Below are 24,228 nucleotides of genomic sequence, written 5' to 3'. Positions count from 1 at the left end.
TACCTTACTGCTAATTTCAATACTTAGTCTCTTTGTGATGACAATAAGCAGGAGCATTAGATGACTTCGACCATGACCAGAAAAAGAAGCGGAAAACTCAACTCCACAGACGACCGGTGTTTACTGTTAACTCAGCTGACGAGTGTCCAACCATTTTAAGAGGAAGATCAGGATCTTGTGTTGAAGCACAAACACAAGAGGCGTAGGAGAGAAATAGTGCCTGAGTCCCTCTGCACCAGTGAGGAGTGTGTGTGCACAAAGCGGTGGTGTGCGAGTGTGTTGTAGTCTGACAGTGAGAGGGCAGATTTCAGCACACACAGGATTCTTCACGCACAGGTGATTGCTAGAATATTTATTTAAAAACTGCTGGCAGAGTAATAAGTCTTAATTAATAAAACTCTTAAGCTTCTTAAAGTCCCCCTCACTGCTCCGCTCAATTACAAATTTTTCTTTATGGCTGAGATGTGTGAGATTGTGAATAACTGTTGAGAGGAAATTCTTTAAATCTTCTACGTATTGCAACACTAGAACTTTTCAGAAACAAAGCTCCTTGAAGTCTGGAGCAAAGCACAAAACTGGAGTCCGACTAGCAGTTACTTTAAAAATGAATTTATTTATTAATACAGTGGTATACTTAGAAATGTGTCGCAAAGGAAACCAACAAAACAAAAGTTGAACCGAAGAGAAATCCAAATAAATAAAAAGAATGTCAGCCACACAGGAAAATAAACTAGTGTTGGGTTGAAGCAGTGTTATTATATCAAAAGAAAATAGTACTGATGTGCCATAATAAATTGTCTATTAGTACAAAAATACATTTCAGGGCACACAATACAGCATCCAGTATCACAAATAAAGGAAGGGACCACTCTTCACAGCAGACCCCCTCAAGTACATCTTTTAAAATCATTTAAACCAAGCACTTCTCTATTTTGTAAATAAGAATAAAAACTTTTTCTGACTGTTAAAAATGCCTTAAGTAGTGTGTGTATATGTTGGTAAAAAAGTCGGACTTATTACTGCTTATGTCAGTTCCAAGGCTCAGGGGTATAACCAGAATACAAACATAACCAATGTAACCGCTTTGTCTTTTTTAAACAAACCTTTTCTCTTTTATACAAAATAACAAAGATGTACAAAAGTCAATTTACAGAGAACCAAGGCCATATGCTAGCAATATGTACAGCCACAATTTTAAACATCTTCTAGGTTTTTGTTTTTCCTCAGACTTCATATGCATAGCAGTAAAAGAAAGCATACCTTTTTATCAGCCTCAATTATTCTCGTGTGCTAAATCCAAGTTCACTGGTTATGAGAAAATGCAGAGAGACAATGTTTTCTTCTGTAGTGACGCTCTTAGCGAAGGACCCGATGTTCGAATGTGTCACTGAAAAGTTAATATGCAGATAAGGCATCACTGCTTGCAGTGTACGATGGGATTTCCATGTGTTGAACTTAGTAGTAACAGGCTTCTGGACCTGAGTCATAGCACATGCATAGATCTCTAGACAGCAGGAGTTTGTAAAATCAAGTCAGTATATTTATCTACGGTAAAACGTTTGCTACAAAACATCAGTTTAAACAGAGAGCCCCGCCAGAAGTGACGGGCATCTGATACTAATACTTAACCTTCATTCTTCATTATTATTATTATATATTTTTTATATTTATGATGCCTACTTCTTCTTCCTTCGTGCGTCAGGCTCAGCATTTCTCAAGTCCACCAAGATCCTTCGAGAGTGAAACGCATGACCACAAACTCGCAAACAAAAGTTTTGCATATACCAACTTTGCTGTTTGTGAGTGTTGTGTTATATTTTTTTCTTCTTACAGTACGCAAAAAATCCCATTGCAATATTAAACAAGTTTCCAAAATTCTCCTTTTTTTCTTGCACTGCTCGGACCCTTTTACAAAATTAGCTAAAAATGTCAAAATGAGAGTATTCAGTCTGTGCACTGGTCATGCATTCCAACTTCAGTTCCTTTGTTTAAATAACTTCATGTTATCGTTTATTTTTTGCAAGCCTTGAAAGCACCAAAAAAAGAAAGAGAAAAAAGAAAAAAACGAGAGTGCAGCCTTGGAGATGCTGGACTCCTCCGACTCTCCTTGTGTGACTCTCTTTTTTTTGTTTTTTTGTTTTGGGCACAGTAAACAACATGAGAGTACCGAGTTCATACTTCATTGAGCACTGTGCCCCCCCCGCCACGTTTCAGGGAGCACGGCCGGGCAGCGGAGGCCCCCAGTTCATCACATTCAGTAACAGGCCAGCTGTCGCCCTCTTCAGAAGTGGTCAATGAGCACAGATACACAGTTTGCACCCACCAGGTAGTTGGGGTCTCCCGGGAGAGATTTGTTCTGCCAGGTTTTGGGATCACCTGCAGGAATAAAGAGAGACGGGATGTCAGCTGCTGGAGAACCTTCATCTTCAAACTCAGGAAACAGTAGAAGCTCACAACAGAACAAGAGATTTTTCCGTTCTTCATTAAGAACGACTGATGATTTAATGCTGATCTGGAAACAGGATGTGTTGTGAATTCCTGTTGCTCAGCGTGAGTTAATGAGACGAGTTAAATGCTTAATGGATTGTTACTTAAATTAATGTTGCCTCATTAGTTATCTCATACATTAACCTATGTGCCAGTGAGCGAGTTGGAATCCAGTTCCATTTCAGACTAACACATATGATCGGCGTCTATAAGGAACAATTGTATAGTGTCTGTTCTTAATAAGGTATTGAACGTAAAACAAAATGCAGAAGTTCATTCTGAACCCTGAAGTGATGCAAGGGGTGTAATGCTCAAGCAGAGGAGGGATCTATTACAGTGCTTCTCAAACGGGGGTCCGAGGCAAACTGCCATATCATGATATATGGGTGTTCTGTGTTAACATAGTGAAAATATTTAAAATACAAAAGTCTACTATTTTTCCAAGACATTCCTTTTTGTTGCATGCTGTAAAAAAAGCATAAAAAAGGCAATGTCAAATTATTCCAAGGGACAAACATGAGGGGATCCCGAGAATAGTCTCTATCTTGTAGCTGGTCCTTGACTGAGAAAGAATTGAGAGTTCACATGAGAGCATTTAGTTAATTTGCTGGTACGTGAACCTTAAGTCAGAATCATGTCATGATAACAATTTGTAAATTATTACTTTTTTTATCAATAGTAAATATAAGTCTGTACTGGATAGGTTCCGTCTCATAGCTACTGTGAGGTTAATCAAACACATACATCTGAAATGCCCCTTGTAACTGGATTCCAGCTCACATGATGGTGTGCAAACAAATGCACAAACTGATTTAACATTCATGACCTTCACCACGGAGGTTATGTTCTCATAGTTAGCAGCATTACACTTAAACTACTGGATAGATGCCACAAAACTGGTGGAAGGATGAGATATGATTCAGAGGACTGATCCTGGAATCTTGGATCTAGAGTGACTTCTAGTTGTCCAGTGATTCTTTAAGTGTTAACTAATCACATCAACTCACAGTGACTTTATCATCAACAGGAATTCATGATACAACCTACATTAAATCATGCATAAAATCATCACACAACATACATTAGTTAACCAGGTGTTTTGTACATTTATTACTGCTACATTTTACCTGATAATCTTTACTTTAAACTTAATAAATTAAATCATGGTCACGGAACACATGTAAAGGCAATTGTGAAGCTTTGCCAAACCATTATTAAAAAGATGAATTTTGTAAAACCAGAAATGAAAAAATAAACCGTGAGTCTTCTATAAATGTTTTCAAAACAATTGACTGGCATTTGACAACTGGGACGATAAATAATTAAAAAGTTAGAGATAATCTTCAGAGTTTTCACAATCAACTAATTGTAAAATAACTATAAATTACTATATGATATTCAGTTTAATATCATATAGTAATTTCATGAGAAAAGGAGTAAATCATGAGGAGCTGGACCAAGATAATTTAATTATGGTCATTATCATTTAAAATGTTTTATTCTTTATCTAATCAAATCAGTCAAGCAATCCCTTACTAGTTTGAACGACAGTTTTTTTTAGATGTCCAAATAAGTCATGCACGATAAAGAAGTGAGGGGGAATATGGAAACAGATGAGATGATTAAAAAAGATTCAGAAAATCTCCTCTCTAATCACCAAAGCCAGCCCACAGACCCCAAAAGGACAGAGAGAGGACAGCGTACCCGACGAAGAGTCGGAGGATTTTAGAGCAAAAGACCAACCATCAGGGGTCATGGACGCACAGTGAGGTAAGCGCAGCTCCACCGGCTTCAGGAACTTGAGTCCGTGAGGGCCGCACATCACCAGCGGACTTAGCAGCGTTTCTCCTGCACAGACACAGGACATTTTAATTCCACAAATTAAACAAGCAGGAATTAATGAGCACACAGGATTATCTATTAGCCAGTCAAGAGGCAAAAATGGAGGCTGCTGCCAGACACATCCCAGTGAATGAGAATTAAACTGCAAACTGACTTGTCTGGTTAATCACATAAGTACACCCCCCTGTCGCTAAGATATACAAACATGGATGTTATTCCATGTGCAACTGCTTGAGGTGGAACTCAATAGTGTATTAACACAACCTTGTATATTCACTCTGCTCATCATAAATACAAATTTCTGCTTTATTTGATGAGACAGAGAAGGGAATGGAGAGAAGAGAGGGGAAGACGATGTGCAGAAGAAGTAATGCCAGTGTTTGGCTCACCCATGTGAAGTGTACTGTAGTTTGTCGACAATCTACTAATCTAGCGACAACCACAAATGTCTCTGTCTCTGTAGGAAAACATATCTCACATTTATCTCATCAGCTTCACACTTGGTTTGTGTGTCTTAATGACCCGAGGATGTGCAGGGTTGAATGTGGCAGTGGCAGTGTGCCTAAACACTGACTCATGACCTGAACATGTCCTCTTGTACATCCTCTAATAAATAACAGCAGTGGTCAGCAACTAGCAGCAACAATATCACTTCCTCTTTAGCAAGTTTGTTTTATTGCTGCAATACCTTATATTGAGCGTGATCTTTATTTTTACTTTTTACTTTTACTTTGAGTTGTGAACTTGGGTCTGGTGACTGGTGTCAGAAGCTTGACAGACCTCTGGAATACAGGTTCAGAAATATCATTATACATATTCAGGATATTAAGTCACTTTGTATGGCTGTGCAGTACTGACCTTTCTCCTTGTCGAGGGGGGGCAGGATGCTGTTGTCCCGGCACACCTTGAAGTAAATCTCCTGCTCCACGTTCTCAGGGATGGCACCTTGAGGGATGATGATGCTGACGCCCGTCTCGATGGAGCTCAGCACTCCACCATTACAGTTGAAGATCCCGCGGGCGGTGGCCACCACCGTGTGCCCTTCGTCTTCATCGTCATCGTCCAATGCGTTGGGGCTGAGGAACAGAAGTTATCATCATCATCATCATCAGTCACAACAGCAGAAGACATGAGAGAAATGCGTCTCAGTGCTAAACCTCAGGGAGCGTACTGCTGCTGCGGGATGGGAAGCTTTATGATCGTCTTACCTTACAGGGATGGCCCTGGGGATGGCGTTGATGTTATTGTGCTGGTATTTGGGCCTGTTGTCCATGGTGCGTGTGAAGGTGTCCAGCCCGCTGTCGTGATCCAGGGGCTGTGGTGACAGCTGAGGCTTCCCGCCGCCGCCGCTGACCACGCTGGTCTTGCTGAGGAGTTCTGTCTTCACCTGTGTGTCGTTGGGCAGCAGGTTGTGGTTGAACTTGGGGCTCTCGAACTTGCGCTCAAAGGGCCTCGCTGCACTGGTGTAAGGCTTTGGGACGTAGCGGTTGTAGCTAGTTGTAGCTGGAGCACCAAGTGTCTTTGGGGGAGCTGCATCAGTGCCGTTGACTGGTTTGTCAGGGATGCCCCTTGGGGGCAGGTAGCCACCATGTGAGGGTTCCTCCCTGCTGGCCGGCCTGAGAGCCGACAGCTCAGGTTTGGGGTTGGGTGAAGTCAACGGTTCGGGTATGGAGTTTGCTGGAAATGTGAAGCGGATGATACAAGCACTTAAATACAGACTTTGGCAAAATATTATATCTTAGCAAATGAGAAGTTCAGATAATGCTTTTATATTATTAACAGTAAGCACAATAAAACAGTAATGTTGGGGAAGTGACTCAAGATTATAAGGAATTTTAATGAATTTGCCAGTTCTTTTCTCCAACTGAAAGTACAAGTACTATAATCCCTTGTAAGTAATGCAACCGATGATGTTTATTTGAACTCTGGTCATAATCCTGTTGTCTCATGCATGTTAGCGCCTCATGGGAAGGCCTGAGTGAACATCCCAGTAATCAATCGAAACATGACGTACATGAGACTGGAAAGTTATTGACCTGCTTCATGCTGATATATGAGGTAACTTAACTTTCCCTGTACGAATTATTAGACTATAAAATATATTCCACTTTTAATTTCCTGCTTACATCGTAAAAGGGTTCAAGAGGCAGGCAGAAAACACGAGAGCTTACCGTCACAGGGGCTGAGTTTGGGCAGTGTGTTGGGTGGGATGGCTGAGGCTGGGGGTCCATACTGAGAGGAGGGGCTGATCTGGGGCAGGGGTTCGTATCTTTTCTCCACTGGACTCACCTTCTCAACAGACTCGACTCTGCGGCAGAAAGACACAAACGATACATGAAATCGAAACTATACCAATGCTGCAGCTACTGTGCACGGAGCACTGCGGGCATGAGTTGAGTGGTTCTACCTGTTGTACGGGTAGGACAGTTGAGCTGGTTTGGGCAGATCGTGGAAGCGGTTGATGCCAGGGGCAGGCTGGCCCATGGCTTTGCTGTCAAAGCTTCGGCGATCAAAGTAGGACAACTGCTTCCTATAGTACTCTTCATCCTCATCTGGGTCATAGTGGTTGGACCGCATTACATCATCCAGAGGTTTAGTGTGGGGCTTCTGTGGCTCAGGAGCCCTGCAGACGAAGCCGAAAGAGACATGAAAACAGCTGCAGAGGTTTTCACAGCAGAGAGACAGCAGGTTTGGGTCGAGTCCCTTTCTTTTAGAACACACTTTTGCATTTGTAAAGTACTGCAGAGAGCACTGGCTGCACAGTGACTTAACTCCACTAGATGGTGCTCAAACAACAATACATTAATTCCAAGATGCCTTTGCAAGGATCTTAAGAGTTGCCACTTCACCCAGCTACTCTGCAGCCTAGGGTGCAGTAATGGGGACTACATACCTAAAGGTGGACTTCTCCTGCTCCAGGTTGCTGAGGGAATTGGCTTTGGGGACTGGGCCTGGTGCACTCACTGGTTTAGGAACATCTGCAGGCTGTGAAACAAAGAGAGTTTCCAGGTTTTCATTCACATTAGGTAATTGCATACACTGTATGGTGGCTGACAAAGACCAACATTTATCTTTTAGAAAAACAAGTTTGCATTTTCAACTCCTTTGGTGTTCAGTTTTTTGATATCTGCAGAAAGGACTCTGAAAGGAGTCTCTGTTAGTTTGTTATCTTGTGTTGATTTCAAACATTGGTTATCTAAGTACTAAAGGACAAACTTTTCAGATATTTGTAGACTATAAATATCTGACATTTATCCTAATATGACCCACATACCCAGGTTGGTTGTATTAGATTTTGTTCAGTAGGTTATTGGTGTTTTCATCTTTCTACATCTTTGAAAGTCCTTCTATTGTCTGTTAAGTAACTCATGTGACTTGGGTTGAATCCTTACTACATTTTTGTTTGTAAACATATCATCTTTGCTACAACAGATTCCATACGACTGCAGAGTTTAAGAGCCTCATTCCCAGTGTACGCGAGTGATAGGCTTTTCCAGGCTTGATAGTGTTTGTGTGGACGGAGATGTTTTAGTTTGAAAACGCCGTTAAGTGCTCTTACTACAGTATATTTCTTCAGTCATGTTTATAAACATTAGGTTGATTTGTCTTTTGTCTACCAGCCAAATTACAGTCACAAATGTTTGACCTCTTCATGTGACAGAAGTGCATCTCTGTGAGCAACGTACCTTGGGTGCTGCCGACTCTCCTCCCTCTTTAGCCCTGTCCATAGAAACAGACCGTTTATTCTCAAACATCTTGACTCTGTTGAGCACCGACTGTGGTTTCATGGCCGGGTCGTCGTCCAGGTCGTCCCTGGGCAGGGGAGGGAGGGGTTTGGAGCCTGGAGTGATCGCTGGCTCACTTGGGGAGGGCAGTGCCTCTGGTTTAGGAGGGGGAATGGTGGGTTCAGAGTTTATGGGCTCGTGCATCCCTGGCTTATAGCCCCGGTTTTGAGGCCCGGGAATATAGGTGGGCCTGAGACCAGAGTCGCCGTAATACTGTTTGGGAGGCTCCGGTGATCGAGGAGAGTTAATGGGAAAAGTGTGAGGTTCTGCCTCGTAAGGAGAGCGGGCGTCGTAGCTTGCTGGGGGCGGGGGTGGGGGCTCATCATAACGAATGGGCCCAGGTTTACTGTGGCGTGGTCTGCCATCGTAGCCCACTGGTGAGGCCTCATCATAGCGTGGCTGAGGGGGGCTGTAGTCCCTCCCTGGTCCATCCTCGTAGGGGGAATGGGGGCTGTAGCCCATGGGTTGCTGGTCGCTCGTCTGGTACCCCGTGGGCTGGGAGGACGAGGTCTGCTGGTCATAGGGGGGCCACTGTTCGTTGTAATGAGGCACACGGTTGTCGTAGTGCGGGTGAGAGTCAGAGTTGTGAGGCTTTGGTTCTGTGTAGCCACCTCCATCGTATCCGTAAGGCGGGTGGTCGTATTCACGGTATGGCTGTTTGTCCTGGTACGGCGGCTGGTGACAGTAGCTCATAGACTGCTTCAGACCGTGGTTGATTCGCACAGGGTCCTCCATGTTGTACAGCTCTTTTTTATACATCTGTGAAGAAACAACACTAAATGAATACATCCATCCCCTCATTACTTTGAACTTAAAAGAACAAACCATGTTGCAGGAAAGAAAGCTGTCAGGGGAAAGTGTTTTCCCAACATCAGATTAAGAATAACTTTAAGATTAAAGTCAATGCGGAGAAACAAACCGAAAGCTTGAGAAAATTAAGAAGGTTAAACAGTTTAGAAAAATCTGAGTGAAGAGTAATTCAACAAACATCAAGTCAAAGTGCAAATACACAAGCAAATCTTAATCCATTACTCAGAAACAGACCTGAATGCCTGTTTGACAAGATGCCTTTCAAGAATGATGATAATAAACACATCTGGATTTAAAACACCAACATGTCTCATAAATTGTGACCCAACAAGAAATTTTCCCATTTCTGAAAGGCCTCATTTCAAACATATGATGTGTAGCCTGTAGACAGCAAATCTAGTTAGAGTACTTCCTATGGAAGAAGGTTGATTTGTTGGCATCTACTCAGGGAAACAATTTAACAGAAGACATAATGCAGTGCGATGATGTAAGTTTGTTTTTCCATAGGGAGAATTGCTTGATGGAAATCATGACCAAGAGTACTGTCTGCAGGTTAGCGTTCATCATGCAACCAACATTCAGTTTGCATCTAATGCAATGTCAAACTACTGGCACTACAACAAACCACACATCTACCACTACAATGCCACCGCAAGTGCCACTATTGTTCATCTACAGAGGAGATTAAAAGCTGAAAGGAACCCAAAAACCATTAGGAGCCATGCAAAGGAAGTAAGAGGCAACAGTTAGGGCTGGTTGTGGATGTCTTCACCCTGGTCAAAGACTCAGATGTACCAGTCCTTCTGGTCTCCCAGCCCACTGTGGTGCATGTGGACTAGTCTGTCACACATTTTCTCTGGGAGCCAGAGGCACACAGTGGGATCAGTGAGTCACACAGTGTGGGCGTTTCATGCAAAGAGCAAGTGGAAAGCATGTGCGAGAAGACAGGCAGTTAAAACAGCAGGCTGGGGCCCAGGCCCGGTCCGAGTGGCTGGTGAAACAGTGGGTACCTTTGGTTCTGGACCAGACGGTCCAGACGGGTGGGATTGGTGTGGTGGTGGTAGGGGCGGAATAAGCTCAGGGGCAGGGCTGAGGCTGCTAAGTGAGTCAGCCTGAGGAGCTGCGGCTGCAGCAGGTGGCTCCTCTAGGTGCAAACCCTCAAGCTGTACAGGCTGCTCAACAGCAGGGGGCGTTACCACCGATGGAGGCAAAGAGGACATGGGTAGAGCAGCTTCATCTTGCTGTGAAGTATTGTTAAGAGACATTTATAACACACCCTGTCACACAAGGCACAGCTCACCCAACACCATGATCGTCCTCCTTACACTGAATCAGTTTAACACCAGCCAGAGCTTGTACTTACAAAATGTGGTCAGAAAAGATAACATACCAGTAGCTTCTAAAACATGTTTATCACTTAACAAAGGACATTTAATCTAACAAAGGTCAGGACAAGACGCTGAACACAAAGGAGCTATTCCTCTGCTCCGCAGTCATACATTTAGCCATGCCTTTATTTCTGACAGGCACAGCCTGCAGTCGACTGCCTGCAAAGCTAGATACAAACTTTACCTGCTGCGGTGTAGCCATCTTGAACCCGGCTGGGTCTATGCGACTTGATGGTTCCGGCTGCATAGGGTGCTGGTATCCAGGGTAACCAGGGGTGTCCTGAATTACAGGCGGGTCTTCTCGCACAGGCTCTGAAGAACGGGTGATGGCGGGCTCCGTTGGCAGACCCACCTCGTCATTCAGAGTCTCATCAAGCTCCTGGTCTGTATATGCTCCACCCTCTGTGTCTGTGTCCTCGTAATCAGAAGTGTGTCGGCTGTCCGTACTATACATGGAGTATTCGCTGCCTGGCGCCGACAGGTAGGAAAGACGGTCATCGTGGATGTCCAAGTCATCCTCTGTATTGCCATCCGCCTGAGCAGAGCAGAGCAGAGCAGAGAGAAACGGTCACCGGATGGCTCACCAAGTCAGACTAGCAGGACTCATATGATGTTCAGTGCAGTGGAATAGATCAACCAGTTGGCCACTTTTCCTCACCTTGCCCTCTGAAACCCAAACCAACTGGTTCTGCTGTTGCTGGATTGTTTCTTTCAGAGCTCCGTACCAGCCGTCGTTCATGTTGTTCATGTTGATGGTGGCTATAAGAGAATATTTTGTGTTACAATAAAAAAAACTATAAAAAAAGACAATAAACATATACATTTTGCTGTGTTTTAACACTGTGCACACTCACTGGTGAACAGGTGGTGGTTATTCTTCCTCAGTTTGATGGCTCGCTCATAGAGCTTCCTGGCGCTCTTCCTGGACTCAGGACACAGTCTGGTCCTCATGTTCTTCACACCCTGCTTATTATCTGGATTTAGGAAGACTACGATCGGATACCACTGAGCATAGTTCAGCCTATCCACAGCGTTCGGGGTGATGTCCAGCACAGCGTGTTTGTCCTTCATGGGGTAAAGACAGGAAATGAGAGAGGTGAAGAAATCATATCCGTGGTGAAATAATCCAAAATATGATAAAAAAGGAGGCATACTCACTCTATCAATAATCTGCTTGATGGTGTGAAGACGGATGATTCCTGAACTACGTTGGTCTGTTCCTGCATCTCTTGGTTCACTCTCTGGAAAATTTGGTACAAGAGATTTATGAAGAAAAATCTCTCAGTGCAGATTAATTGGTGGTTATCTTCATCATCAATAAATTTGCAATACGACACATAAAAACATACTTGCAAGCTCAAACAGATCCGGCTCTTCTCTGGCGAGCTTTTCTCGAGCAACATCAGCAATGGGCCCAAAAATTACAACCGGTCTCAAGAAGCCAGCTGAACAAAATCAAATACATAAATACAAAACTGAATCATTGTATTCTCACATTAACAGACTTTAAAGCAGAACAGCAAAGATCAAATTCCTCACCCTCTCTCAGTACAACTCTTTCATAAGCTGGGAACTTTGTTTGGACTGGCTGGGAGGAGAGATCCTCTCTGCTCTTCCTCAGGTTCCTCTTCGAGCTGCGAAGACCACGGAACCTCCAGAAGTCGGCCCTGTCTCCGCCCGCTGTTTTAGGGAGAGTGTATTGGACGCTGGAGAGCTGCTCCGCTCTGTTGACAAACAGCAGGAGGACAAGTTCTTAGTGTATCACAAGTTAATGGAGTGTCATAAAAAAAGTGTCACAGACTTGGCACAGCCAGCCTCAACACTGCCAGTACCTGAGGACATTACATGGCTATGATAATCATAACAAATGTATTACAAATGAGGGGACATGTCGTTCTTTTAGAGAACTTGACTGGAATTCAAAGCAGACACATAGTCTCTTAGTATGCCGTCACCTGTTCTTGTTGGGGATAATGCCTCTCTCAACCTCCTGGTGGTTCTTGCCAATGCGGATAGCCAGCCAGGAACCCAGCTTGCCATTGTAGAGTGTGTCCACCACACGGAACACCTCGCCCTTGTTAAAGCTTAACCCATAGGGAGATTCTTTTTCATACTCAAAGTGTGTCCGGATGTAGAAGGAGTCCCCGACATCAGACTCCACGATCCGCCGATACACTGAACAGGAAAGAGTAGTGAGTTAAACAGTTTAGAAATAAAACTTTTGCTTCCTCTACTTTCTCACTTCACTTACCATCTTTCTTCTTCTGGGCCAGAATGGTGACCTCTTCACCCTTAGGAAGGTCCAAAAGGAACAGCACCGCCTCCTCTCGGATTATATTTGCAAAGTCTACATTATTTACCTGGAATTTAGGAAAACACATGTTAGAGTTAAATGATTTAAGACTTTTAAGTTTAGGCTTAATTCTCTACAGAGAGCATGAGAGAAAACATATGTAAATCTTTTAAGATAAAGGTTTACATAGCTCTTTCTGTTTTCAGCATTGCCTGGGTAACTGCAGGTTTAACTGCGCCACAAGAATTCAAGCCATTTGTCATTATACTCGGAGAAAAGAGGAGGTGGTACGAACAGAGAGATATACGACTGTGAGGAAATGGGACAAACACGGCATAGGAAACACTTTTTTGTGCATGTGATCTCTCTGGCCCATTGCTAAGAGACCGGCCAGGAGGCAGAGGAATTTTAGAGCAGCTAGTGTGTAAAAGCATGACTTAAAAAAGAAAAAAGGAAAAGCTTGAGGACGCATACCCCATAAAACACGACTGTTTACAGACACTATGAGCTGCCCACTGGGTAAAAAACAAAGAGAATAAAACGTGATTCTCTGCTGCACACACTAACAGGTCTACGTTTTAAACTCCAAGCTTAAATTTTACACCAACTTTATAAAAAGGGCTTGATTTCAGCTGTCGGCTTGTACACTTGCTGTGTTAAAAATAAAGTGGCTCACCCTGAGAATTTGGTCGCCCTCCTCCAGGCCCTCCTTAGCAGCTGGGCTATCCTCCAGCACGCCGGCTACAAAGATGCCCACGTCATTCCCTCCAGCCAGACGCAGCCCCACGCTCTCCCCCTTCTTGAACTTCACCAGCTTCATGCTCGGCCTGAGGAAGAAAACAAGAGCTGGGCTGATTTCTTTGACATGACATAATTTGATGGAAGTTACTTTTAACAAATACAAACTATACTTTATGAATAGTTAAGTGACTTCTTTGCATATTCAGGTTATCTCTTTTTATTCTTTTTGGAGATTACAAAAGCAAATATGTAAAATTGCTCTTAAAGCAGATGGATACAACCCTAGAGAAGATTTGAATACATTTCAATATGTTTGCTGCCAGCAACAACCATAGTAAACTACTGTAAAATGAGTAGTGCACAACCAGCTGTAGAAAGTTGCACACCCCTTTAATAGTTAAATAGTTTATTTACCTTACGAGAAAACCAGTAAATGCAACTGAGAAAGATACAATTAACTTTATGTGCAATTTTATTATGTTTAGTATCATTTTTATGCTCAATATCAAGTGCATATCACTTCCATATTTCCTACTCCTGATATTTTCATCATTACTTACTATTACCATTTAGTACTAATTTAATATTTAAGGTAACTAATTATATTTATATTGTACTTCATAATGCACCGTTAATATAATCTTGGAGCAAGCAGGTACAAGAATTGACTTTGGGATTAATGAAGTATATCTTGTCTTATACTTACCTTACCTTATCTTATCACACACACCTTTTTTTGAAATGTTTTTTGGCATGTGTTGTATAGATAGCTAAAGGGAAAGTTTAAAAGGTTTTCCTTACAGCTGACTTCTTATATTAACAAAGTGAGCTGAGCCGTTATGAAGTAAGCACACATGGTGGATTTTGTACCTAACTGGAAATCGTTCACATTTGCACATATTTGACTCTCTTACCGTAGAATACTGTCATCGTGGGCAGCACTTGGCACAGGAGCATCAGAGGGACTGACTGGCAGGTCTACATCTGGCTGTCCTGGCTGAGCATAAACCGGTTTGGGCTCTAAACATAAACACACACATAAAAACGTGTGTTGTTAATGCAGACTGATGGAGAACATGTAAAACAGCTCTCCCCATGTTTAAAAACAGAGGGATACTCCCCCACACACTGTCACAACTTCACATTACTGCAGACCCTTATGTTTAAGTGAGAACAAGTACACAACTGCACACACACACAGTGTCCTGAGAAGGGAGGTCAAACAGAAAGGCACCAGAGTGCTGCTGGCTGGGGAGGAACGTCAGACTCGATCAACTCATACAGTTTATTTTCACTTGGCTTCAGGCAAATTCAGCCGGGCTCAGCAGGCGTCTGCATTTAAGTTTTTTTTTCATAGTCATTGTGCTTTTAAAAAAGGACAAAAATGGCCAGTTTAAACAAGATTTCACTTTGCTATCTTGAAGCCATTTAATGTTCTGCTGCAAATGAAAGCCAGACGAATAAAGGCATTTTATTTATTTAAAAATGTCACAAGTGTTTAATCAGATTTAAATCAGGATTAAAAAAAGGTTTCACACAATAATCTGGTTTAATGGCTGATGGCTTTGTCTCTGACCTGGAAGCGGAGGAAGCTGTTTCTCCTCTCTGGCAATGGCCGACTCCTTCGGTTTGGGTAAAGGAACGTCCTCCGGTAGCTTCACCGGTGTCGACGCCGCCTTCGAGATCCGTTCGTCATCACGACTTCTGTGACTGCGGACAAAAATAGATATTTTTGTACAGTTTATCTTTAGAAACACAAAGATGTAAGATTATAAATAGTGTATTCTGGAGATGTTGGTCCTGGGCGCAACAGGGAAGCTTTAAGGCTGCAAGTTGTTGGCTACACGCAACAATACCAATTCAAATCCAAACTATATGAAATTCTTCTCCTGACTCCCGCCTGGTAAAGACAAACAGCTCGAGTCTGAAGCTGTCTTAGTCTTGAAGGTCACCACTTTGCCATTCTACTTTTTTTTATGGTCTATTTTTAGAGGACCTTATCTAAAGTGTCAAAGTGGCTTCTGTCTTCCAGGTGAATTTTACTGTGTGGCTCTGGTTTAGGTTTGATTTAAAGCATTAACACTGTGATTTGGCCAAATAACAGTCAGAAAATTATAAATAATGACATAATTCCCCATTTTCGTCATTTCCAATGTGTTTCTAATGAGGAATCCGTAGGGAACAGAAGCAAGCCAAGCAGGATGACCGCTGGTCCGGATCTGTGGCTGTGACTCAGACCTTCTAGTCACATGCCTGTTCACTGGCACAGCATAACTGGCAAAGTGCTGCTTTATTCACAGGCTGGATAACAAAGTTTGACGTTGCTGGACAGGGGACAAACTTCTTTTTCTCCTGAGTCCTGGTGGAGACTCTACATTTAACTGCTAACTTCCTGAACTGAGAGAAAAGATTTAAAAGCTCTCAGATCAGGATGAGATAAATAACAACATCCTGTTCCCAAATCTCTTTCCTGTTAATTAAAATACTTGATCTCCATGCTTCTCCTGGAAACTATTAACACATTTTTTCGTTTGGCATCTTAACTTACACACACACTCTTACAAAGATGAGTCAGACATTGGCAGAAGAGAAGAGAGAAAGAACAACAGTTGAGTCACAAGTAAAAGAGGAGACAGATGACACTGATTGTCAGTGAAGGTCTTTTGTTTCTTCATAGCTGGGAGCAATATTTCCTTGTTCCAAACAAACAGTTTTTTCACCAAAAGACAAAAAGATAAGAGACACAATCATAGAACAAGTACAAATCAGATATGTCACGTAATATGTGACATCGTCTTAAGTCATTTCAACTGATGTGTATTCATAATTCTTCATTTCTCTTTTGGAATCAAGGCTAACTTTAAAATAATTTGTCAAAGTTGGGACGCCTAAAACAGAGCAAGAAGAGAACACAACTATTCCTCTACTTTAAATCTATTAAGGGGTTACTACTACTATAAATACGACACATTCACTGAGGCTGATAAGCTGACTTACGGTATTCTCCAGCTGTTGACGTGTAAAAGAAAGAAAAAGGCAAACAAATCTCATGAAGTGTGGATGAGATGACAGAATAATCTTTTGAGTTTAAATGAAGAATGCTGAAAAGTGGTCACTGCAGTCATGTGGCTTCTACCATAATTTTTCCCTTCACTTTCTTTTATTGATATGTGATTTATTGTTTGTACTGGATTACTACTTATTATGTCAACTGGAGAGAAAACAACACTGAGTTCATCTAAATGAAAATTCAAAAGAGATTAAAATGTCACACTTAGTCTATTCGATTGCATTTCATTCATGACGACTCCAAACCATACATCTGTGGACAGACGGTCTTTACCTGCCATTGCTGATTTGAGGGGGGGAGTGTCTTGAGTGGTCTGAGGGCTCAGATCTTCTGTCTGGTGAGCGGGAGCGGCTGCTACGATGTCTGTCATGCGATCGATTGGAATGGTCGGATGCCAGAGACTGGATATCTGAAATGTCTGATCAAACAGGAGCCACTGGTCAACGACTGCAGGGTGAAGTGAAATTGGCGCTGACAAGTCCTGCTTTGAAGCTTTGCCCCATTTCAACTGAATCCGACTCCAACACCCCTCTCACCATCTCTGTCGGAGGCGTTGGCTGAAGCAATGCTGTCATCGAGGTCAGGGATGTTCAGCAGGGTCGCCCTGTCGTCCCTCTGGACAACCATTTTTAGCTTGCCCTTTGACCTTTCTATCAGCTTCTTGGCGTCTATCAAGGAGAGGTTCTCCGTCACTGTGCCATTGATCTGAGAGTATTAGGGTGGAAAAAATATGATTAAGCATGGCCGTGACAAATAATATTTTCTAACACAGCTACAGAATTTGAAAAAAGGGTGATGCTTTTGTTTCACATGAAATACAACAGGGTTTCTGTTAGTTTCAACAACTTTTTTGCAGACCATCATGAAGGGGAATACGACGGTTATGAATGGGTAACCGAGTCCCTGGATGACTTAAACACATAATTTTATACTGTAAAAGATTCTATTTACTTATTAGTTCCACGTTTGTCTGTTAGTAGATTTATTGAAGTGTGCTTACATCCGCATCACTAAGAAAGAACTTAAAACACACAGACTCATTACAACATCTCTTTAAATTCAGTTTATTAAATTTGAGATATTTTTAGACTTTTTAAGACCCTGCAGAAACCCTGTACAATATAAAGGCCAAATGATGAGTTATGTTTGGACTACAAATGCACGGTTTTAAGGGCACAAGATCAAATGCAAATGTTTCCCTAGTCGTTTGAAAAGCTATGATAAGCACCACAAACGAGGGAAAATAAGATGCAGTTAAGTCCTCGAATGAGTATTATTGACCTTTATAATATAATTTGTTTATTTATAGAAAGAAGCGCAATGTGAAAATGATACATATGTGAAATTACTGGTTCAGTTGAGACTCAGTTTTGAAAATTCCTGGTGAATAAATGATTTAACATTTGCATTATTAACATAGTTCATTACATTTTTCTCAAAAATGTGAAATAACCAAGCAGCGTATGACATTACACATTAGACATAAGCACAGGGAACAATTATTTTTGCTTCAAAAGCAAAATGTAAAATGGAGAAAAATGTTCAATAGTTTCTTAAATATTTGATGATGTTAACATATCAAATGTTCACCAGGCTTCTTGTCTCCACCCCCACACCTCTCCTTCTGTCTCACCTTCAGGACAACATCCCCTTCCTGGATATTGCCGTCCCTGGCTGCCAGACTCTCAGGGGAAATGTCCTTGACAAAGATATGGCTGGCCAGGCGCAGGCCATATTCTGCTTACAAAGTGAACGGCAGCAACAAAGATAATGTTAGCACAGAGTTCACATAACCGCACCACACTGACCACACTTTGCTTGGAGAGCCGCTGCTCCCAGCGGGATTAACGGTACTGATTAAAGAAGATTAATTGCTCTTCTACTTAGATTTACTTGAGTTAACTTGGATTTTGCTGTGGCTGGCAAGTTTTGTTTACTCTGGCCCTTGACCAATGCTGATTTCAAGGTCTTATTCTCTTCTGAAAGCCTGGCTGTTTGGTAGTAGTGGGGTAAATAAAATGGATTTCTTGGATTACCAGCGACTGTAATAGGTTCAAAAGACACAAAAAAAACTCTCCCGCTGCCGCTTTCTATCCCCGACTTTGTGAGCCTCACCTTCATTTTTGCGTGATTTCACAAGTGTGACCTTGGCAGGACGTGGGGGCAGGTTATGCGAGCGGCGGTCTGAGCGTGGGGAGAGACTCCTCTCCCGTGAGACGCTGCGCTCGCGTTCCCTGTCCCTTCGCCCGCTGCTCCGGCCGCTGCGCCTGCCCATGGCCCCGCCCATACCACTGTAAGCACCACTGCGTCGACTCTGTGTCTCATATATCTCCTCATCGTAACTGTCCTCCTCTTCGTCATGCTCTGACATAGTTTCCCTCTCCCCCAGGCGGCCCATGGGGACATGCACCTTCCTCTTCCGTCTGATTGTCTGAGGGAAATGAGATTTGACATCAGCCCGATGACGACCACTCACTTACACCAAGGTGAATCAATCACACTTCGCATACGAGTCAACAGTAAAATTCCACCATTAATATACATGTGACAAAACATTGTCGTCCCTGATTTTGGTTTAACGTTCTTATAATTATTTCTATTCCTGCAACTTTTCCTATTTCATTCATAATGGGACTTTGATACTCACAATTTTGGCAATTTTCCCACTTTTACGAAGCTGCTGGACTGCGTACGCGTGCTCCACATTGTCCATGGAGACAGCATTGACCATAACCACTCTGTCATTTTCTCTACAGAGAGGGGACACGGAACAGACAGACTGGAATCTTTCTGGAGCAGGCAGGGTAATTTAATACTAATAACCAGCAATATAAGTGGGATGCCAATAATGGAAGATAATCTTACTGCAGTAGGCCTTCTGCTGGGCCTCCTTTCAGGACATCTGAGATGACAATGGAGGTCTCACCACTCTGAAAATGAGGGTTATCCCGACCTCCAGATATGGCTATCCCGAAGCCAAACCCTGGTGCCTGCACACATAGAATCAAATACATTAGGACACTGACAATACAAAAATACAAAAGATCATGAAAGTTTGGTTAAAACAAGATCATCGCCTGCTTGTACATAAGCCATTAGAGCATTTTTTAGGTTGTGTGTGAACCAAAACTATTATTTATATATAAAAATCTGATAATACCAAAACAGAAAGCATATTTCACAAGAGGAGATGCTGTGGATCGCAGGAAGCCGATCATAGTTTGGGGGTGTCTGATTTCAAGGCCCTTCTGGGCAGAATGTCACAAAGTACGGACAAGCATACTTGACACTGACGTACCCCTTCAAGTTTCCAAAATGTTTCTAGAGATTTTTAATATTAAGGCAAGGCAATCTGATAAATGTATGCTTTGGTATCATATAAAAAAGCCCTCACGAGGCGCTGGTAGCTTCCTCAGCCTCCCACCGTCCAGGAGTGGATAGGCATTGGCAACGAAATTTATGTTTTTGAAAAAAGATTAAAATAAAGTTCTCTCAATTTCCACAAAACAATTAGTTAAATTTTGGACTAAGTGCGTCAAATAAATAAACCTTTGAGTCAGAAAGAAATATCTTAGATTTAATACAGTACTATAGGAGATAGAAAGGAAAGAATGGAGGGATGGGACAAAGACATGAAGCGGACAGAAAGGACAGACAGATGCTGAGACCAGAAACAGGTTTCAACATAGTGTAAGTAGATGTAGAGTGAAAATGAGGGAGGAGAACAGATACCTACCCTGTGTAGCGTAACAGTGTGCTGTTCCCAAATGACAGTCTCCTCCATTGCTGCGCTCTGGAGGAAAGAGATAAGAATGTGATTAACATAAGAGTCCCAGCACAGCCACGTCAACGATGGACTGATCATCCTTCAGACAGTCAACATACTGTATGTCCAGTTAACACTTATGATAAAATAGAATATTGTAAAGCTTTAGATAGTGTGTGACATTGTTTATTTATAAACTTGGGGAAGAATTTTGTTTGTATTTAATTATTTGCATCTCGTGAAAACGATAAACAATATGAGAAAACCAGTCCTAGTTTTACTGCGCACTCCGGAGATGAAATTTGATACAAACTGTCACAACCACTCACATTCACACTGCCCAACAGACCACATGCCATCAACATACTGGTGTCAGTATGGAAACACTCTCCTTTATAGTGGGCGCACGGTATGAGCTCCCATGTTTACAGAGCACTGAATACAATAGGTACAATGATAAACACTGTGATAGATACAATGAGACCCCACGGACAGGGAGTCAGATATTAAAGCGCGCACTCCATCACATTAACAAGCTGAGAGGATAAGATGAAGGTCGACTCATTCAGCTGGTGGGTCAGCACTGTTCCCTGCGCCCCGCTGCTCAATTCTAATCTCTTCTTCTGTATCATCTCACCTCCACCACAATCTCACGACACATTAGACATTCAATGAGTGCATATAAAATACTATCAGGTCCGTCCCTTTGGGGGAAATTACAACCCACATCAGCACCTAATGCAATAACTCCCATTTGTCATGTAAATTGGTCCAAGGTCTGCGACCTTAATAGCTGAGACTATCACACATTTTCCTCCCGCTTTGCTGGTAATTTCTTGACACCTCTTAACACTTAAAATAAGTCCACCTCGGCAGAAAACTCAAGGGGAAGAATGATCTCATGTTGCAGCACATTAAAGCATAGTGACAGAAGAGCAAAGGGAGATGAATCAAAATAGATTCAAATCATAAAAGGATTTCAAAAGCAGCATCAGTCCCAGTGTTTGAACCCTCAGTGTTGTCAACTTCAATCCAAAAACACCTGCAAATTCTCCAGCTTCATGTTGACGTAGGATGTAAACTCACCACATGACAAACAGCTCCCCAAAGTGTTTATGATATCCAAGTACTGGAAGAGCCACAGCTAAAAGAAGAGGCAAAAATACCTTAAACAAACATCTACTCTATTTTATACTATGATGGCACTTAATAGAGCGCAAGCCTCGGCCAAGGTAAAACAGTCGCCTCAAAGTCAATAAAGCTGAACATAATTTCCAACACTTCCACATATCAGTTCCCTAAATATATCAGATTTTCTTCATTATGATGCATGTACTATTGCCTGGCAAAATGGGGAAAATGCAAAAAAAACAAACAAGATCTCTGAATGTTTAAAGACAGGCTAAATATTTCCGAGTGCATGTCCCATCCTTAAACCAAGTATAAGGATGGGACAAATCTGTTCAAAGATTTTTGAGTAATTCTACTGACAAATAAACAAACAAGGGAAAATCTCAGTAAGGTAATATAAAGAGCAGTCTGAGGAAGTAACTTTGCCAACAGTCTCTGCTGCCATCCTGTTTATTGTTTTAACACCACAGCTTCTTTAAACACTTTGTACTTGCTTCGGTCGAAACTTGTTAGCCAAGCGCCAAACGTTAGCTGGCATCTGGGAACATGGCAGCTGAATAAATGGGCACAAGTGGCCCCAGAAAAGTCTCAGCTCAGCAACAAAAGTCACAAACTCTCCAAGCAGCCTATGGTGGGAAGAGGGAGAACAAAAGTTTGAACAAGGGACCTCCTCCTTGCCTTTTGCGGTGAATACACTGCATTTGCAAAAGGAAAAAAGGACAACTGAATATTTAAAAGACTGCTGGAGACAAAAGCATGGCTTGTCACCGGAAGGCTTGCTCTTCAGGGGGGAGTATTTATCCCTGTATCTTCTTGATTAGCTCTGTGGAAGGAAGCGCTGACGGAAAGAAGTCATTTTGCCTAAATTTATAGAGGGTTTGCCACTAAACAGAAAAGTAATGGAGGCAACTGTTCCCTGTTGACATTCCCACACTCTAAATCTTTATAGACATTAATGCAGCTTAACGCAAACATGCACACACACAAACGCAAATCTGTTTGGGCCCTATGTAGCAGCGGTAATGTGAGAAATGTGATTTTCTTGTCTGGAAAATACGATTATAGAATGCTCACTATGTCACATCTAATATAAATAAATCCCCATAAAATTAATGGGATGCAAAATCTCAGATGGAGCAGAAGAGGAGGAATCTAAGATGGAGTAAAAAAGGAACTGAATTTAAGAGTGGGCAGGGGGGGGTTGGTGGATCAGGTTTAGCGTTGTCCTGCATCCACCCCTCTCCTCCCACATCCCACCCTTCCCTCTTTCTTGCTCACTCAAACACACACACACACACACACCTTTCATTATGAAGGGATGTAATTTTGTTTGCTCCTCTTGCAGAGCCTGTTGCTCTGGTAACAGAGGGGGAACAGCGTGGGGTTGTTTGAGTGGTCTGACATTTTCAGGCCGTGTCTTAAGGTTCCTCTCAACTGGGGAAGGTTAAAAAAGACACTGAATTAATTTCAAAAGCAAAAACCTTCCTTACATTTTAGATGAGCACTATTTATTTCCAGCTAAATACAGCCTGGTCCGCTCTACTAGCAAACACAAACATGTCACCATTTTAGAAAAACCTCAAAAGTGCCGTTCTTTGAGGGATTTAAAGACTCAAAATCTTTAGACTTTAAACCAAAATGTTAGGGCCTGTTTCTCAGCCAAAGGCGCTAATCTCAACAGGCGAGTGAACAGTAGAGGAAGAATAAGTTTGCCATCGTTTATTTGAGCTGTGCGGACTCTCTCTGCACTGCTCCTGTGTACAGTTTGTAGTAAAGTCACGTCGGCATTCACTGACTGATGAGTTTTTGTGGCACTGTTGTGTACGCCCTTTATGGCCACAAACTACTTGGTCCAACAGAAGCTTCATGCCACAAGCCGGAGCCAGGGCTGGCAGCCGCTCCACAGCGGACACACACCATGTCAGTTGGGTCATGCTTGGGGGATTACAACCAGGCAACTTGGGAGCCAGCACAGCAACACACAGATGGACGACGACACACATGGATCATACAGTTGAGGGTGGAGAACGTGCAGGAAAGCTGTGGTCAAAATGGACTGTGTGTCGGGTCAATACCCCAAAATGGTAAACAGCACAGTTGTTTAATAAGCCGACTGTAGCATATTCCTCTGCAACTGAACAAACTTGGTGCACGCCGTTCAAGTGCTCTACAAACCGAATCTGAAGCTATTCATTACAAATTCATTTAGAGCTGCATTTAGGATTAATTCTATTACTGTAGATTAAAAATAATCGGTTGATAAATCAATTAGTTGTTTTTTAATCTGAAATTATTTTTTAAAACTACTTATTTAACTTTTTTGATAATTGGAATAATTAAGACTCACTGATTGCAGCTTCTCAAATGTTTAAAAAAAAAAAGTCTTCTGTGATTGTTAACTGAAACTTTTGTTCAGACATTTTAAGAAGGACATCATCAGCTCGTAGAAGCTGTGACTGCTAGCGATTTGTTTACATACTATCGACCAAATGAGTCAGTTTATTAATTAAGAATAAACAATAATAAGTTGCAGTACTACATTGTTGATGAATCTTTGGATTCAATGTATCTATTTTATTAACATCATTTTATCATTTAATTAATAAAATTGTAAAATTATAAAATAACTATAAATTCTGTAATTTCTCTTAAAAATGGCTTAAAATACGGATCTGTTAATTGACCACTTGATTAACTGTTTCAACCTTCAATCAATTGTATAAATTCACTGACCAACTGGTCACCATGTTGTTTGTAGCTGATAAATCATCTTTAAGCCAGTCAGTACAATGTAATATTAGCACATTTTGGCTTTATGTCTATTAGCGACTTTGACAGGGTATGTATTGTTCGACAGTTGTTTTCATTTCCAAAAATTTGCTAGACTGATAAATTACTGAAGGATGTTTGGGTCT

At 42.0% G+C, this 24,228-nt stretch overlaps 1 protein-coding gene across 1 annotated transcript in view; it reads right to left on the bottom strand.

Moving 5' to 3' along the window:
- Positions 1 to 629: 629 nt before the first annotated feature.
- The window catches only part of tjp1b (tight junction protein 1b), a 32,841-nt gene continuing 9,242 nt past the window's right edge, over positions 630 to 24,228 (bottom strand). The window contains exons 2-28 of the mRNA XM_061076913.1: positions 20,153 to 20,209; positions 19,282 to 19,406; positions 19,064 to 19,166; positions 18,532 to 18,847; positions 18,050 to 18,156; positions 16,953 to 17,121; positions 16,690 to 16,834; positions 14,923 to 15,056; positions 14,261 to 14,366; positions 13,282 to 13,432; positions 12,564 to 12,672; positions 12,268 to 12,487; positions 11,852 to 12,036; positions 11,662 to 11,757; positions 11,471 to 11,553; positions 11,167 to 11,377; positions 10,971 to 11,071; positions 10,497 to 10,847; positions 9,935 to 10,165; positions 8,016 to 8,873; positions 7,223 to 7,314; positions 6,737 to 6,952; positions 6,501 to 6,637; positions 5,538 to 6,006; positions 5,188 to 5,405; positions 4,231 to 4,335; positions 630 to 2,376 (exon numbers count right to left, since the gene is read on the bottom strand). Of these exons, the coding sequence (XP_060932896.1) occupies positions 2,282 to 2,376; positions 4,231 to 4,335; positions 5,188 to 5,405; positions 5,538 to 6,006; positions 6,501 to 6,637; positions 6,737 to 6,952; positions 7,223 to 7,314; positions 8,016 to 8,873; positions 9,935 to 10,165; positions 10,497 to 10,847; positions 10,971 to 11,071; positions 11,167 to 11,377; positions 11,471 to 11,553; positions 11,662 to 11,757; positions 11,852 to 12,036; positions 12,268 to 12,487; positions 12,564 to 12,672; positions 13,282 to 13,432; positions 14,261 to 14,366; positions 14,923 to 15,056; positions 16,690 to 16,834; positions 16,953 to 17,121; positions 18,050 to 18,156; positions 18,532 to 18,847; positions 19,064 to 19,166; positions 19,282 to 19,406; positions 20,153 to 20,200 (5,181 nt within the window). The 5' untranslated portion in view covers positions 20,201 to 20,209 and the 3' untranslated portion in view covers positions 630 to 2,281. The remainder of the gene's footprint in view (positions 2,377 to 4,230; positions 4,336 to 5,187; positions 5,406 to 5,537; positions 6,007 to 6,500; positions 6,638 to 6,736; positions 6,953 to 7,222; positions 7,315 to 8,015; positions 8,874 to 9,934; positions 10,166 to 10,496; positions 10,848 to 10,970; positions 11,072 to 11,166; positions 11,378 to 11,470; positions 11,554 to 11,661; positions 11,758 to 11,851; positions 12,037 to 12,267; positions 12,488 to 12,563; positions 12,673 to 13,281; positions 13,433 to 14,260; positions 14,367 to 14,922; positions 15,057 to 16,689; positions 16,835 to 16,952; positions 17,122 to 18,049; positions 18,157 to 18,531; positions 18,848 to 19,063; positions 19,167 to 19,281; positions 19,407 to 20,152; positions 20,210 to 24,228) is intronic.

This window comes from Limanda limanda, chromosome 8 (genome assembly GCF_963576545.1).
Source record: "Limanda limanda chromosome 8, fLimLim1.1, whole genome shotgun sequence".
Taxonomy (NCBI): Eukaryota; Metazoa; Chordata; class Actinopteri; order Pleuronectiformes; family Pleuronectidae; genus Limanda; species Limanda limanda.
Note: the sequence above shows the minus strand (reverse complement) of the source record. Positions and strands in the feature narration are given on the sequence as shown.